Source organism: Lonchura striata, chromosome 1 (assembly GCF_050655825.1).
Source record: "Lonchura striata isolate lonStrDom1 chromosome 1, ASM5065582v1, whole genome shotgun sequence".
Lineage (NCBI taxonomy): Eukaryota > Metazoa > Chordata > Aves > Passeriformes > Estrildidae > Lonchura > Lonchura striata.
Genome location: NC_140703.1, coordinates 60922063 through 60938865, shown reverse-complemented (window position 1 = coordinate 60938865; position 16803 = coordinate 60922063). Strand labels below are relative to the sequence as shown.

The 16803-nt window shown below is 39.0% G+C and overlaps 1 protein-coding gene and 1 long non-coding RNA gene across 2 annotated transcripts in view; both read right to left on the bottom strand.

Annotated features, from left to right (window-relative positions):
• Window positions 1-130: 130 nt before the first annotated feature.
• Window positions 131-597, bottom strand: LOC146768691 (uncharacterized). The gene is made up of 2 exons (XR_014949276.1): window positions 513-597; window positions 131-254 (listed from the first exon to the last, which is right to left on the bottom strand). It is a non-coding gene; the product is annotated as an uncharacterized LOC146768691 (long non-coding RNA).
• Window positions 598-10655: 10058 nt separating this feature from the next.
• Window positions 10656-16803, bottom strand: part of NAA16 (N-alpha-acetyltransferase 16, NatA auxiliary subunit) — a 60988-nt gene continuing 54840 nt past the window's right edge. The window contains exons 15-20 of the mRNA XM_021530813.4: window positions 15972-16165; window positions 15144-15252; window positions 14537-14635; window positions 13817-13960; window positions 12680-12777; window positions 10656-12419 (exon numbers count right to left, since the gene is read on the bottom strand). Of these exons, the coding sequence (XP_021386488.1) occupies window positions 12219-12419; window positions 12680-12777; window positions 13817-13960; window positions 14537-14635; window positions 15144-15252; window positions 15972-16165 (845 nt within the window). The 3' untranslated portion in view covers window positions 10656-12218. The remainder of the gene's footprint in view (window positions 12420-12679; window positions 12778-13816; window positions 13961-14536; window positions 14636-15143; window positions 15253-15971; window positions 16166-16803) is intronic.

Genomic DNA, 16803 nt, shown 5'->3' with positions numbered 1-16803 from the left:
GGGAGAGGTAAGAAAAAACATCTCTGAAACTTTTTGACATTTTCAGACATGCTGTCATTGCTCCTGCAAGATACAAAATTAGAAAAACAATGTTCTAGACAATAAAACAGATTTGTCCACCACTCCTTACTGGCTGATATGAAGGCATTTATTTATTTTTGCAATGAACCAAAAGAAGTTCTCATGATGAAGTTCAATTGTTGTTTATTCTGTGGCTTCCTCCTCTCTGTAGTCTTCCTCTGTTTTTCTTTCTGCTAATAAAAGTGTCTACAAACAATCCTTTTTAAAGACCATAGTGACACAGAGGGAAAGCGAGGTTAAGAAGTAGGGGACAAGAAGATACAAGGGCATGACGTCAATAGCACAAGCAGGATGAAAGACAATGGATGCAAGGCAGAAGGGGGAACTGTCGAGGACGTGACTAGGCACAGCTCACAGCCCAAAAAGACAAGGACCTGGCCCTGCTGTTGATGTCAAATCTCTTTTGCTCAATCACATATGATCAATCCTACCTGTACCACACACATCCCCACCGAGCGCTTGCTGCCAGAAAAGGGGAATGACCTCCTTCTCTCTTCTTGTGCTCCTGGCCTAGACTTTTAAGCAGGTTTTTCTCATCTGCTGCTGAGCCAATTCAACACTTTAGAACAGCAGAAAACTAATCCAGGAAGAAAGTGAGGGATTTTCTGATGAATTGAGTCGAATGGGTTCAGCTCAGGGAGCTAATAAAAGGAGAGTATGGATAGGCAGGGGAAAAAAACAACTGCTTCCCTCTAGTGATAGAAGAATTTATCCCTGGCATTCTCTTTAAATTATTATCTTTCACTCAAATTGACCATTTTCAGAGTAATTTCTAGGCATTCTGAAGAAATTATTCTATAAACTTTCGTTCTTTATAGCCATGTGTTTGGCAACTCTTCTTTCCTTAAGACAACCTGGACTTAAAACTACTTAGTTGTGTTTACTGCTCCACAGACTAATCTCTTAATATTTCTTTCAGTAAATACTCATGTTTTCTTCTAAGCAGCCATGATTCTGATTAATGCTAAAACTCACCAAGACAGCTGGTGAATTTTAGTTTAACACATAAACCATTAGCTTATACAAGAGGAAAAAAAGATTCACTTTTATGTTTATTGGTTCTATGTCATGGACCATGTAACTATGCACATCCATAAATATTCTTGAAAGGTCTCAGCATGCTCCAGCTGAATAGGCTGCACTTTTGCTACAGATGCCAACAGGAGCAAACCACATCTGGCAAAAGGAAGAAGTCACTTTTAAGTGCAGTGCCTTGAAACTCTGCAGGCTGATGAGCCTGGCTGCTCATGCTTATGGGGAGAAACATCCAACACAACTCCTAATGTAAACCTCAGCTACTGAATCCCTCTCATTTTCTAGGCAGCTGTCCAAGCTGTATTTAAAGTGAATTTCTTCTTGCCCATTCGACACAGTGTCTCCAGATCCTCCTCAGCTGGTGACGCGATGTTTACAGTGGTTTCCTACTGCATTTTTAACCTCACAAACTTGTGAGCCACACAGCTATTTAAATCAACAAATCCTGCCTGGAAACACGCTTCAGGGAAAGGCTTTTAAAACAGGCATTTTGATACAGTCAAGCTGCAAGGCTCATGAAGCACTAGTTTTCTAAACAAAGCATGGAACAATTTGGGACACAACACATTGTGTTGCTACACTGAAGAGACTCCTAGAATGGGTTTTAAAAGGCATTGATGCTTCAGGTTGAATAATCTAGTTGCTTCCAAAGCATGGCACAGACATGCCCACAGATCCATGAACATCTTCTGAGGCATTCATATAAAACAGAAAAAAAAACAAAACAGAATGAGAAATTTATTGGAAACTGTTTACAATTCACAGTACAGGTGCAGCACCATATGCACATACACAGAAACTGGAACTGCAGAGGGGAGAATTTGCAAATCTGAAATGGCTGAGAAGTTTTTGTCGAATGAGTAATTTCTTTTCACCACTTCAAAGATCAAGAATAACCCAAAATATCAATTTTGTTGAGTAATACCATATTCCCACAGTTAAAAACAAATGTGTTGTGAAACCTACACCTGTCTTCTCATTGGTATTGATATCAGACAAAAGCCAGAGTGCCAGATCCCTGCCCATGGAAGCAGCCTAGAGTTTTTGAATATTTAATTTCTAGACATCTTTTAATATTTATTAGTATGTGAAAATAACAATTCTTTACATAAGTAACAACACCAACTTGTTAAAGAAGATAATTAAAAACCTGCAAATGACAAACAACAGTCCATCATTGCCAAACTTCTAGTTGAGGGAAGCAAGGGTGCTCAAAATTAAGACAGCTGTCAAACAGAAAAACTAAAACTGCCAGAGGATGAAAAAGCACAGGTGCCAGCCAGACTGACACACAGGGAAACCCAACTCCTTGGGCTGCAGAGCAGGAATAGATCAAACATCACCAGTGCATCACAAACCTGCCCTCAGGATGCTCATTTGAAGGGAGTCAGTGGTTGACACTCCAGCCTATTTTTCCTTCATGCTGCAAGTGGAATTGCCTGTGTGAGCTAATTGCTGAACTTGTTTTGTAATGAGGAGAGCTGACTAATCAAACCTTGTCAGAGACATGAGCCATGCATTTTACATAGGCTGCCTAATTACCATCCAAGGTGTTTTTCTACTTCGTCTGCCAGCTGGGCTAAATAAAAGCCTATGACCTGTAGCTCAATCCACACCATCAGTGAGAAGAGCGAGTGACTTATAGCAATATATTAATCTTGAAAGATTGTCAAATAAAAAAATCTTTTGCCAGAGGTCTTTCACAGGACTTTATTTCCTCTTCTCTCAGTATGTGCTGTAGACCTTGAACTGGAACCTGGAATTTTAACAGACTGATGCATTATTTCCTTTTGGTTTTCTCTCTGCCCTTGACTGATGTACAGTGGATGCAAACTCATGGACCTGCTCACAATCATTCACAGCTGTGGCCTTGTGAGCAAATCATGCACCTTCCTGCTGAATTCTGCCAAAACCGAAACTCACTTTCTCTGGCACACTATCCTTCTACATTTTCTGCTTGTCAAATTAACCTCCTGAATGTGAACACAGTATGGTCTCTGTCTCTGTCTTTCAGTAACTAGAGGCAGAATCTCTTGGAGTTTTGAATGGATGTCTTCAAATAAGTTAATAATGCTGAAACAAATTTATGGCAGTTTGGATTTAATCACTATTGTCGTAGCTGGATTAAAACTAATTTAAACTGATAAAGTAGATTTGTAACCTATATTGACATCACTGGCATATAGTGTTGAATGTTGAGCTTCTGTCCACAGTAAAGAGAGATGCAAAACCACTCAAGATCTTGAATGTTCTGGGTCAAGGGACTTTGGCTGAGCACTGCATGGGAAAGGAAGAGAATTTCAGGTAAGGAGAGGGATGGCAGTGAGTAAATAAGACATAAAGAAGTTTGTAGTCTTTTTCCTGCAGTGCAAAGGAGCCACCAGAGAACAAACAGGGAGAAGGGGACAAAAAGTCAAGAAAATGTAAGCAAAGGGACCACGGCAGTAAGCCAGGAGGGGGAGAGAGCCTGGCATTTGGAGTGCTGTGTGGCAATTAGAGATGAAGAAATTGCCTCCATTCTGGCTCTGTTTTCAGGCAAACAAGGCTGTGCACATTAGGGTGCACATCAGACTCTGCACAAGACTGAGTGGAGGAAAGGGTTTGTTCTTCTTCCATAAAGTCCTCCCACATCCAAAAGTGTCCAGTAGCAGTAAAAATCCATTTTAAAGGGTAATGTGGGGGGGGGGGGGGAAGGAAGGAAAAAGAATACTTATGAATGTTAGATAAGAAATTTATTTCCTATGTTATGTTGTGGGCTCAAGCTCAGGGCAAACCACTTTCTCTACCTCTACCCAATGTTGCCGCCACCATATCAGCATCCATATATAAGGATCAGTGAATTCTTTACTTTTCTGCCAGTTTTGCTTCAAAATCTTTCATGACTACCACTCCATCAAGAAACTTGTACTATTTCAAATACAAATGAAAAACAGGTGTTGTTTTCCACCTAGTTTGGCTCTGAATTGTTGATAAATTGAGGAGTTAAAATTGCTGGATACTGTACTACTTCAGAAAAAAGTAGCAATTTTGTGCAAGGGAGAAGGAATGCTCTCTCAATAGTGAGTAATTACATATAAGGAAAAAAAAAGGGAATTTAAGGCTTGGGAGGCTTGTATTTTATAAAAAATATCTGACACACAAACCACATTGGAAGAAAATTTAAAGCCTTGTGAAGCAAAACATATAAGGGAAGTCTTATATATTAAAACAATAAGATATCTCTCCTAATTTTTCTCCTCCATTAGTAAAATAAAAGGTAGCAAATTTCATAGTAGATATATTTCACATCAGTTATTTACTGTGACTAAAAATTACACATTTTGTATTTTTCCTGTTGCATTTCACACACTTATATACACAGAGCCTGCTTGGCTCAGTCATCTGTTACTTCCTATCCAACACTGTTTGTGGACTCTGTGTTTCCAGAGCCTTAAATCTTGCCAGGAAATAGAGATTCTAAATAGATGCAATTAATAACTACAACAATAATAAAAAATATTTGTGGCCAAAATACCTAGCCAAAAATATACTGATCGCATCTAAAGGTATAAAAACATTTCTTGCTAGACAATTCAAATTAGATTTCCCTGGAAATGTTGAATACCCTCTGGGTTTTTTGGTTTGTTTTTAAAATGTACATAGGTTTCCATTTGGTTGTTTCCACTTGTCCTTGTATTATTAAACCACTATTTTGAGTTTTCCATGGTGTATTGCACCAATCTCAAGGAAATTTATATAGCCACAAGAACAGGGGAAGTTACGAAGTTAGCAGGGGGTGCTGGGTGTTGTTCCCATCCATCCCACTGAAGCAAGCTACCAAAACAGGCTGAAACAATCAAGACTTACTCTCCCTCCCATGCTCTATTGGCTGAAAGGCAGTAGGAGGCAAAGGGAGAAGCCAAGACTGCTTGTTTGCTGAAAGCATGTGGCTGCAGAGGCTAGAACACGAGAGAAGCTCTTCAGTTATTTGTGTTGCAGTAGTGGCAGTCATAGACCAGGACCCCATTGGGTCAGTCACCATACAAATGTGAAGCAAAACAAGTAATCCTTGAGCTTTGGTTAGCCAGTGATTCACACCCCTTTAAGGGATGGGGATTTGCATGTTTATGGTTGGGAAATAACAATGTTTGGGTCCGTTGGAGCCTCTCCTGTTTCCAGTGCACAGGGGATTGTGTAGATGGGAAGAAAAGAATCAATATTACAGCCAGTGACCATGAACTGCATCCAGCCCTTTCCTCTGAGTGAGGCAACTGCACTTATTTTTAGGAATAATTATTGAGCCATGGGTGTTTTCCCCATTTTTCTCAGCTTCAAATAATTTTTGTGACAAGCCATAGCAGAATCCCGTTTTCATCAGAAATGGGAGTTAAGTAAACCATGCTCTAATTCTCCTAGCCAGAGGGAGGATCTATGACAGCAACTTCTTCCAGATGCCCATCTTCTATTTTCAACTCTTATTTCATAAATAACAGGCTTATGCTCTCTCCCTACTGCCCAGCCCTACTAGTTGCACATCTACATCAGAGGACTTGCATCCAAAACTGGAGCTTAGAGCATTTACACAAGAGAGAGGCAGTTTAAAAAAATGAAAGAACATGAAACACCACTGAAAAGCAGAGAATTTGCCATTGCAGACACTTGAAAAACACAGCTCTGCACATCCAGATTTATCCTGCCATGACACCGAGAAACATTTGTATTGTGCCATTGTATCCAGGGTTGCTTGGGCCATAGGTCTTCCTGAAAGCAAATTCAAGGAGCACACATCTACTCAACACTTACACAGCAGGGTGCCACACTTGGCACTTGACACAGATGTGAGTTTCCCCTTTATTAGAGCAAGATTGCAAGCCCACAGTGACTAGGAGGAGACAAAGAGGAAAAGAGGTGGTTACCAGAGACAGAAGTAGCTTATGTTTTTTAGAGGATCTCTGCAACCAATTGATATCATGGTAAGCCACGTACCTGGTCAAACCAGCATGGCCACTGCCCACTGTGGCCGTCATTCCTTAGGCCTTCTGTCCACATGGTCGATGCTCATGAGAGGGTGTCTAATAATAAAGAACCAAATGCAGCGACAACTTTCTTCTGCTCAGTTATTTGCTGCTGCCAGTTCCACAATGCCCCTGCCCCCTAGCCTGGCTCCTCTGAGATGGGCAGGATTGTGAGAGGTTACCTGTGAAATATGGTAGGGAGAGCCACGCATGGTCATAAGAAACCCAGAAGGATCACAATTTCTTCTAGAAAAAACATACTTCCTAAGATGGAAGGTGATTGAGAGGAATTTTTAACTTCCTTGAATAGAAGGTCATGTACAAAATAGCCTGACACACACCTATGTGTGGACTGCTCATCAAATCCTTGATTAGCCTTTGCTGTCTTCTCATTGCCTGTCCATCTGTAATTGGTAGGCAAGCAACCCACATTTTGCCAGGTAAGGTTTGTAATAAGCTGTTGACTTGAATCTGTTCACAGAAGCAAACAGGAAGTGCCAGAGCCTGAAGTGGAGAGAGAGACTGAAGAAATACACTGGGGAGAACATAAAAAAGCTTTTAGCAACATATTGTCAGATAAGCTAAGGAAATCACATCAATATACATCTTTCAGCACAACTGGTTATAGTCTAGGTGGCACTTCAGCAGCAAAAAGAAAATCAGCCTTGCAGAGTTCAGTACTGTAATAACTATTTTTAGATGTCAGCATCCTGAGGTGCCTATAGCTTTACACTGGATATAGGGAGGCCCCTATATACAACAGAGCTCTCCAGCCTTCTGATTTTTTAATTCATTGCCTATTAAACCAGAAAGACTTCTCTGAAGGTGTAAGCTCCCAAAGAGAAGACGGACTACACCTATTGATATCACTACAGGGCTGTTGGTTTTCATTACCCATCCCCTGGAGAATCACCTTATGGGTCCCTCAGCGCTCACAAATGACACAGCTGAGGGTCGTGGTCCTGAGCAGTGCAGGAACAGCAAGGGACTGCTGACATTCCTATACCACTTTGGGGATGGATACTCTGCAATGCCTGAGCTAATCGTCAGTGCACAGCTCACCACCTGGAGTAGTCCTCCAACACCTGAGCAAACAAATCATGCTCTCTCTTACAGATCCCCCCAAAAAATCTATTCATGGCAAATCTAACGGCTTCATCCCAGTGGTCTGAATTTCCCTGGACAGGTATTTAGACATGCAGGGAATGTCTTACTAATAGAAAAGTTCCTCCAACTTCAGGAACTCTCAGAGATCATTTTAAATACAATCAAATGCATGGATTAGCTAACATTTGATTAAATGTCTCCAGTGACAGTTAACAGACTCCTTTAGTGCTTGAAGCTTTTTGTGGATTCCTGGATGTCTCTTGCACTACTGTTTACAGAGCCTGGCCGGCAGGTATAGTTTGCTTGCGTTTACAGATAGGCTTTATGACAGTTTACGACCTGTGGAATAAACCCTTGTCTCAAATGAGTTCTCTGTGCTAGGCATTGTACGGGGAAGAAGAAGATAGCTCCTGCTCTTGTCCTTGCTTCCTCCCTTCCATGTTGCTTTAAATATGAGCATTTATCATATGAAATCAGTCCTAAAACTACCAGGTATTAGTTCTTCCATCTTACTGCATACCTAAAATACATCTAGAAACCTCTCAAAACCTGAGCCTCCTCCTAAGTGCTAACAGCATGTTCTCAAATACTTTGTCTAGACTTGAAACATGTTCAAGCAGCAAGGTCCAAGTGGGGAACAGACAACATGTTTAATTCACGATAAATTAACTGGAATGAAGGCTAATCTTCAAGGCTGACACGTTCTGCCTCTCTTCAACAGCCTGAAGGCAGGAATGGAATTGAGCAAAACTTTTTGCACAGGACATGGGATTTCCCAAAAAAGCCAATCTGATCATCTGTGGCCTCAAACATTTTCCCAATATGTCTGTTCTCCAATGCTTTGAAATAAGTCCAACCAAGCTGCGCTCTCAACTTGAGATCCCCACATCAATGCCTACAGCTAGGTTATACAAACACAAGTCTAATTCCGATTTTTAAGCACATAGGGAACAAGACCTCTCTCCAATACCTGAAAGGAGAAAAAAATATAAGCATTTTCCTATTACTACAAAACACCTATAAGACTTCAGCGTTTCGTTACTATGAAAATATTCTGGATGCAAGGCTGTCCTCTAGTGGAAAATCCACAAACTCTTCATTAGGCGCTGCAGTTGAGGCAGTGAAAAACAAATGCCGTAAGTACAGATAATGCTGCTGCTGAAACAGCAAGTTGCAAGTGCATTCACACATGCCAACGTGATTATGCTTCAGCCTTCTGTGTCACACTTAACGCTTGACCTCCTCCTAGACGCTACAGCTGCAGAGATGTAAGAAACCACCCCTTTCCCCGTAATTGCCAATTCAGGACTAAATGTTTGCTATCTACATACCTATCAGCTCAGGATTTTCCATTAGTCCATGGGTTTTGGAACAAGCTTATTTTCTATCATGAGAAGTTTGTCAGCCTTGGGGTATGCCTGCTTGCCTGTGGGAACAGGAGAAGGAAAGAGGGCGTACTGTGTGAGATGGCATGACCCTATGTAAGATTAGATGCTGAGTCAATGAGATCTCTTGGCATTTATGCTGTCAACAAAATGATTTGGTTGGTGCAGGGATCAGCAAAAAGGATTTTAGAAAAGCCACTACAAGCTAGCTCAAAACAAAAGGTTTTCAAAGATCCAGAAAACAAGACAGGTAAGTAAATATGTGTACCATAATTAATAGCAATCATAATCAAGGCATCTACAGCTTCACATCCAGGCCTTGGAAAGAAGGACATTTGAAGGTGTTGCCAAGACTGGTAAAGAGCAAATGAAGCCTAATTAACTTATATAGCAAGAGACCACAGAATATTTCACACAATCATGGGGCTGCAGCACATCTTCTGGGGGTGGGCAGCAAAACCTAAGGTCAAGTCAGAATTGTGCCCAAGCCTTGTTGCACACATATCCCAGTGGTATTAGTTCTACATTCATAATTATGTATTCAGGAAGCACTGCTGCTGCTCCTGTTGTTCTCGGTTCCTCCTTATGTGGTTTCACAGACCCTGTGGAAGGGCACAGCCACACCAGATCCAGACTGAAATGCCAAGCCAAATAGGCAGCTTCTTGCACCAAAGGTGCAACATTTTGATACCCTGCTAGTCAGCATGGATAAATCCTGAGCCATGATAGCTCACAGTGCTGGCACAGTGTCCCAAGCAGTAGCAGCACCTCCACTGCAAGGGAAGAGGTCAGACTACTGCTGCCACACTTCTCCTGTACTGGGTTCTGGCCATTGTCTGATGAACTTGTTAACCACCAGAAATCAGAGCAGTCAAAACATAAAATATCTCTATCAGCTCAGCAAGCTTGTGAACGATCTAATGCTGCCAGCCTTGTTTAGATAAACCAGGTCCTGCATTCTACCAGCAGCCTTGTTCTGCATGTGCATATTTTCCTTCTTTCTGCCTGGACACCTTAAGGTAGCAGCAGGTAGTTAGGGTACACAGCACAACCTGCCCATCTGCAATGAAGACAAAGTTTGTAGATCAGACTGCCAAGCATGTTGCCCCAAGAAGTTCACACCTGCAATGACAGCCCTGAGGAAAACTCGGCAGGCTGTATGCCTCCACATAAGCTAAGAGAAAACCAAACCACTCACTGCATGACAGAAGACTCAAATTTCCAGAATTCTCATAAGTTCCCACAACTCTTAGCCTATAAATCAGAACTATTCATCTACATTATCAAGGAATCCACTGCTGAAGGGGTACCCCTGAGTGTTTTTGCTCAAGTCTGACTTCAAGTGTCAAGCTAAACAGCACAGGACTGGATAAGCAGTCCTATTAGAGTGCCGCAGCCTTCTTTTGAAGGCATGAATTAAATCTCTAGCAAAAGAAGTGTTATCACTAAAAAAAAAGAAGACACTGTATCACTTCATGTCTTTACCATATGTTGCCAATAAAGTGGTTCTCAGGTGCTGCTAAGCCAAAACAATCCCATTATGGCCCACTACCTTTCCCTGCCTGAGACATTTTTGAGCAAGCTGTTCCACAGCAAATGGCACATGGTGAATACTTAAGGCAAAACCACATCACCACTTCTCAGGGTAGTGTGTTACTATCACAAAATGGTTTGAATTGGAAGGGACCTTAAACACTGGTTCCAACCCCCCTACCATGGGCAGGGACACCTTCCCTTAGCCCAGGTTGCTCAGAACTCCATCCAACGTGGCCTGGAACACTGCCAGGGATGGGGCACCCACAGCTTCTCCAAACAACCTGTGCAAGTGTATCATCACCATCACAGGAAAGAACTTCTCCCTGTTATCTGATCTAAACCTACCTGACTGCAGTCTGAAGCCATTACTATTTATAGATACACAAATCTCAATCTGCTAAATAGTAATTTTTTTCTTAACTACTTACAGAGTTAACGTTAAACCGGTGAACAACACAACTCAATAGAAAAAAAAATTATGTCCATAAATATGCAAAAATTCCAAACCAAAGGCAAATGTGTACAAAATAATTTATTACAGCATAACATATGTTGGCAATATTTTACAGTGAATTTTTCCATTCAACCACTTTTTTAATCTAAACAGATGACACACAAAGGAGAATTTTAATTAGAACAGTTTATTTGTCTTAATAAAATCCCCTCTTCATGAACTGGTATTTGCCTTTGAGGGGCTAGTTAATATTACTGAAATTATTTACATTGCAGTGAAATAAAAACAAACCAAGATTGAATAATTCCATTACAGTTTCCAGAAATTTTCTGTACAAGCCACAGTATAATTATGTTTTGATAGCAGTTCATATAGAATGTAAAGCTGTCATGTGATATGTAGCCATTCTGTCTAGCAATGCTATGCTTTAAATAGGTATATTAGATTTAAACTTCCATTTCGATGCGTTGTATATTTAATCGTTAATGCACCAGAATACAAAGTAAGAAAAAGGTTCATTATGATTTGTAGTCTGCCTCTTTGTGCTCCCTTAAACAGTTTTAAAATGTAAAACACATTTCTGTTTTGCCTCACAGCACCTACAGCAATATCATTTAGGCAGGAGAAATTCTGGAGTATTGGCCATAATACTTAAGTAGACAACTAAGACTTTTACCCACCAGTGAGTTTTTTTATGATGTAGAGAAAAACTGTATTCCCCATTACTGTACCTTCTGCACTCATGCAAAATTGGAGCAGCTTTTTTCATCCTAAGTGTCAATAGGTGAACAGATGGGGAGAAACCAGAGGAAGAGGAGGACAGGGGAGATGGAACAAAGGTCAAACAGTATTCAAATTCACTGTCTTCTCAGGGAATTGCTTCAGGGTATTAAAGCTTTAAAATGTTAAACTGACTATCAAATTAAGGAAACAATAACTATGGAACACAAGGTAGAGGGAATAGTTTTCAAAAAGCCTTAGGTATTTGTTGGTTTAGGTTTTTTTTACAGAAACCTAATCTTCATATCTGTCAATACTGGTTCCATAAAAGACACGCACCTGACAAAAACATGCAACCCCCACAATGCTTTCATTGTTGCTGTGCTTCAAAAGAAACCAAACTGACCAAACTAAGAAATCCAACCAAAACAACCCAGAAAAAAAAAACCCTAAAGAACAGTAAAGACAAAGAGGGCAGTTCAAGCAGCACTTCAGTCTTAATCTGCTAAAAACTCTCAAATGATAATTTACTAATAAGATATGTTCACATATATCTGCATATGTAACAACACTTAAGTGAAAGCAGTCTTTAATATCCATATTATTGTGAGGGAGGGCTGATGAATTATTAAAAGACTTAAACCTGTACAAGTATAAACATGAAAAATGCTGATTAAAGATGTTTACATAAATATTGGCAGTTTTCATTGGGAGGGAAAAAAACCCTAATAGCATACTCCATTTGACTATCCAAATATTTTGTTTTAGATACCTGTTAAAGATATTAAAATACAACCTGGAAAAATAACCCTGATCTGTATCCAGCCAGCATGTGATGAGAGTCAAAGTTTCATATACATGTGTGTATGTAGGTATACACACACACAGGGGCTTGCACACATTACTTCAGATTTCATTGGACAGCAAATCATGGTTAATGGCTGTGTGATTTACAGATGCAATGCTGCTGTTGTCTTCATTTGTGGCAGGCATGAAGGCAGACGTGAAAGGAAACAGTTTATGACATGCAGCTTGATATTCTTCACACTGAGCACGGCAGCTTCCAAAACTGCCATCAAGTAACGCCTCAAAAACCTTTGTTAATGTCTAAAGAAACAAAAGCATCAGTTAATAAATGCAATTCACAATTGTTTTGTTTCTAAGGGCACATACTGTTAAGCAATACTAGTCTCAGCAAACAGGTTTCTCTGTTGGTATTTATGCATCTTTTACTCACAGGAAAAATCTGAAACCGTGTTCTTTCAAGTAATCATTTATCACAGTAAATGAAGCATGCATATTATCCTGCATTAAATTATACACTATTTAAGATCTCACACAGTGGCTTTATACACTGTATCTTTTACCTTCACATTTTTGTCTCTCATGTTTTTATCCAATCTAGTTGCAACAGCAATTGCTTTTTCTTGTCTTGATTTGTCCAGGAAATACATCATCTTTGCACCTTATCACAAGACAAAACCCACAATGTTTAGTTTTTCTAAATGCCATACCACATATACAGACAGACACACAGAACCTGAAAACTTAAGTATAAACCTGAATTAAACTTCTTACAAGTTTTAATAAACTATAGCTTCCTCCCTGATTTGTAACTGGAAACTAATGAAACAAAAGCCATTTTGAAATTTATTAGAAGCATAAGGACTGAATAATACAGGACAGCCGTTCCTGCAAAAGTGACATGCCTCACTTGACTGACAGATCTTCAGTACAAAAAAATATCATGGAGTACATTGATGACAAGCCCTTCAAATCAGCAGGCTAAATGAAATCCATCCAACAAATGCAGGAGTGAGTAGTTCTCAGAGATGTACTGAATTCTCTTTAGAAATACTGGAGCTAAGTGAACAGCAGTTACTAAACAACTGTGGAACATGGCCCAGTAGAAGTTCAGACCAGTCTACATAGCAAACACAGGACCATGGCTGCTCATCTGGAGCTAAGGACACAGCTTAGGTACAAGGAAAGTGCAGCACAAATTTGGTGCTTTGCCTGGACCAGACTACATTGGTGGAAAGGAAAACACTGCATCATGGAACTACACAGCTTCTCAGACAACAAACAGCTTACTAAAACTGGTCTGGGCATCTCTGCAAAATTCTGCTCCTTGTATTGTAGCTGCCTTAATCTAAAATCTCATCTTAATGAATGTGCTGGCAATTCATGCACTTTCCTTTACCCAAGTATAAAGTCCAAGTCCATTCCACTATGTAATCTACTGCAAAAACCAAAAAGCTTAATCATTTTACTGGAAAAGTTAAAACTCCACATTCTGGATGGTTTGACTGTCTTTTGGTTTTGCTCAGCTCATTTCCCCAATTATTAGTTTTCCCAATTAAATAAAGATTTCCTAGTTCTTCCTGCTTTTTGTAAGTTTAAGGAAATAAATTGCTAGACTCAATGCAGACTGCAGATAAAGATTCTGGATTTACCTCACTTAAATCACCTCCTTTTCAAGAACATGAAAAAGTAAGACAAACCTGACAGTTGGTGCTGAATGGAGGTAGCATTGTGTTTGAGAAATTCTTCATTGAAACTCTCCAGGTTTTTATTGACAAAGATTTTCTGCATTTCTTGAGTTAGGACCTTGCTCACAATTTCTGGGAGGTTACTATGGTCAGACACTAGAAGAGGAAAGGCAAGGGGAGAGAAGAAAAAAAAAAGCCATTTAAACAATTGTAGAAAACACTGAAACCGCAAGCATCACTGCTGAAAGTCCCAGTTTTAAAATTTGTGCACAGAAACACAAATCTCAGATCAAAATGTGTCAACACGAACATTGCTGGTGCATTTAGAGAGGAAACATTCATAAAGAGTGCTCTGTCATGTAAACTTTCTATAACAAGTTCACCACACAAACTATTTCAGTCAGAATCATTCTCCAGAATCTGCCACTTATTTTTGTTAAATCTTAAAGTTTTCCAGGATCCTCAGAACACTCACTTTTCTGGGAAATCTAGCCAAAATGAGTTGTTGGGTCCACCTGGTGGATTAATGGAGGAAGGTATAATACATACACAGTACACTGGGAAGCACAGCCTATGTTTTTTTTTGGTATTGCCATGAAAAAAAACCCATGTTTTTATTTTTCTTTGTATCAGTTTGTGTTTCAAGAGTATACATTACAAAAATATGGAATTATGTCCTTGAAAAATGTAACTTCTTGTGTCTTTATAATTACATATTTCCTACACACATACCAGCTTTAGAGAATTTAATCAAGCACTCATGTAGCCATGGGTTATTCCTGTTGATAGCAAAAGCTCTTTTGACAGACTGTAACATTAACAGAAACTTTCCTGTGGGAAGGAGAAAAAAAATATTAGGAAATCAAGATTAAGACTATAGAACATTTTATCTTCATTATTCATTACTTTCTTTAGTAAATCTAATACAAATACTAGAAACATCAGTTTCTCTAAAGAATTGAAAACAAAGCTTATTTTCACATTCAAATTGCTTGATAAACCAAAGTTCTTGCTGCTCCAACTCTGGCAACACAGCCCAGACGTTACCACCTATTTAGCTTTGGTCTCCTCTAAATAATTAAAGATCAAACCACAAATACCATTCCACAGTATTTAAGAGTATATACTACAATGTAATCTGCTCTTAGGGCTTTTTTGTTTAAGGGTGACTAAACAAAAACTGTATTTACTGTATTATTGGATATGATGCACACCTCAGCTTCATTCATGTTAGTATTCCAGATCACTTTCCACTACACTTGGATACACAGGCTGAACTGAAAGACTAAAATTTTGTAAAGCAAAAAAAAAAAAAAAAGAAAAAAAAGTAGTACTTTACCTTTTCTAAAGTATATTTCAAATGCTAATAAGTGTGTTTCTATATCATCTCCAATAAGATTCTTAAGTGGTATAAGGAACTTAATGGCTTCTTCTAATGGATTTTCTACCTGTTTTAATAAAAGAACAGTAAAAATGATGGCTTAAAATAAATGTCAAATAAAACCCACCAAAAGTTTCTGTTATTCAAATCATTTAAATAATCAGAGGTCAAACGTAAACTGAAACTAGCTTTCTGAATTAAACTGCACCACAGCATTTTTATTTAAACAGCAAGATTTTTTTAAAGTGTTTATTCATCATTTCATGTTGATAAAGACAGCATCATTGCTAACTCTGGCACTGCTTGTGCACTCAGTGCTGTAATTCAGCATTTAGGAAACTATTAAATACAGCCACCTTAGACAACAAGGTTTAAGTTTACTGTGATAACAGACATAGTTCTTTGTGCATAGCAAAACACTGGCTTATGCCTTCAAACTTTGCAAATTGCAGAAATTTCTGTTACTTTTCCCTCTCTTCACTGTATGAAAGGCAGATTTCTTCAGGCCAAACACATATTTTTGTTCAGTATCTGTTTTAATGAAGTATGACCTACTGTTTGGGAAAAAAACTCTGAAATGTAAAGAAAGTAACAATATTAATGTAGAACTTGGATTTATTGAGGAAAAAAACTTCTCTTTAATATAAAAAGAGACTGATTACAAAAAAGTACCTCTGAATGATTTTATAAAAACACCTAGATTATTTTAGGAGAATCTGATAGCAAACCCATGTTATAAGTTTTTTATGATCATCACAAGAGTTTAACAAGAAAGACCATGCTAACCCTTTCCAGTTTTTCAGGAACCAGCTCTTCCCTGGGTCCACTAGTTTCCTCCTCCTCTTCATCTCTCTTTTTCTTTTGATTTTTTTGCTGTCGTTCTCTTTCTGCATGCTTTCTTTCTTCTTCAAGTTTTGCTTTCTTCTGTGCTCTTCTTTGTTTACTGAGCATTTTCTTCAATTCTTTGGCTGAGAGATTTTCTATAGGTTAAAGTAACAGACAGCATAAAGTATTTAATTAAAAATCTTGTTTCTCTCAAACAACTCAGGTCATTATGCTTCTCCCCATCTCTATATGGCAAACTTGTGATTTCCATAACTACCAACAGTCACTAGAGTATCACCACTTCACAGGTCAATACTGCTGCTGGATTACTATTTACAGCATAACAACACTTGATCTTGCATATTGTCTCTTACATGGCTGTTACAGAAACCTTAGTGATTTCAAAGGTTAGCTACATAAAGTTGTTATATCTGTCATAGGTTTTACCTTAGAAAACGATCAATGGCAATACTAAGCTCTCATGTTGACTGGAGCCCAGCTTGCTTCTAATGCCATCTAGAAACATCCAGATGGATTTACACTCCATCTGAAAATATGCTAAACTTGCTATTTTTCATTTAAGTGTCTGACTAATATATAGCCATGTTAACTGCACTGATTTCATGCAAATGTCATGGGATAACTAAATGGAAATTATCAGTTTAGCCAGAATAACACTGCAGGTTCCGGTCTGTTTACTGTGGTGATTCACTGAGAACAGGGTTTTTGCTAAATGTGGCAAAAGAAAAATGGTCTCCCAAGGGACTTGCAGATCTTTTTTGTGGCTATGACC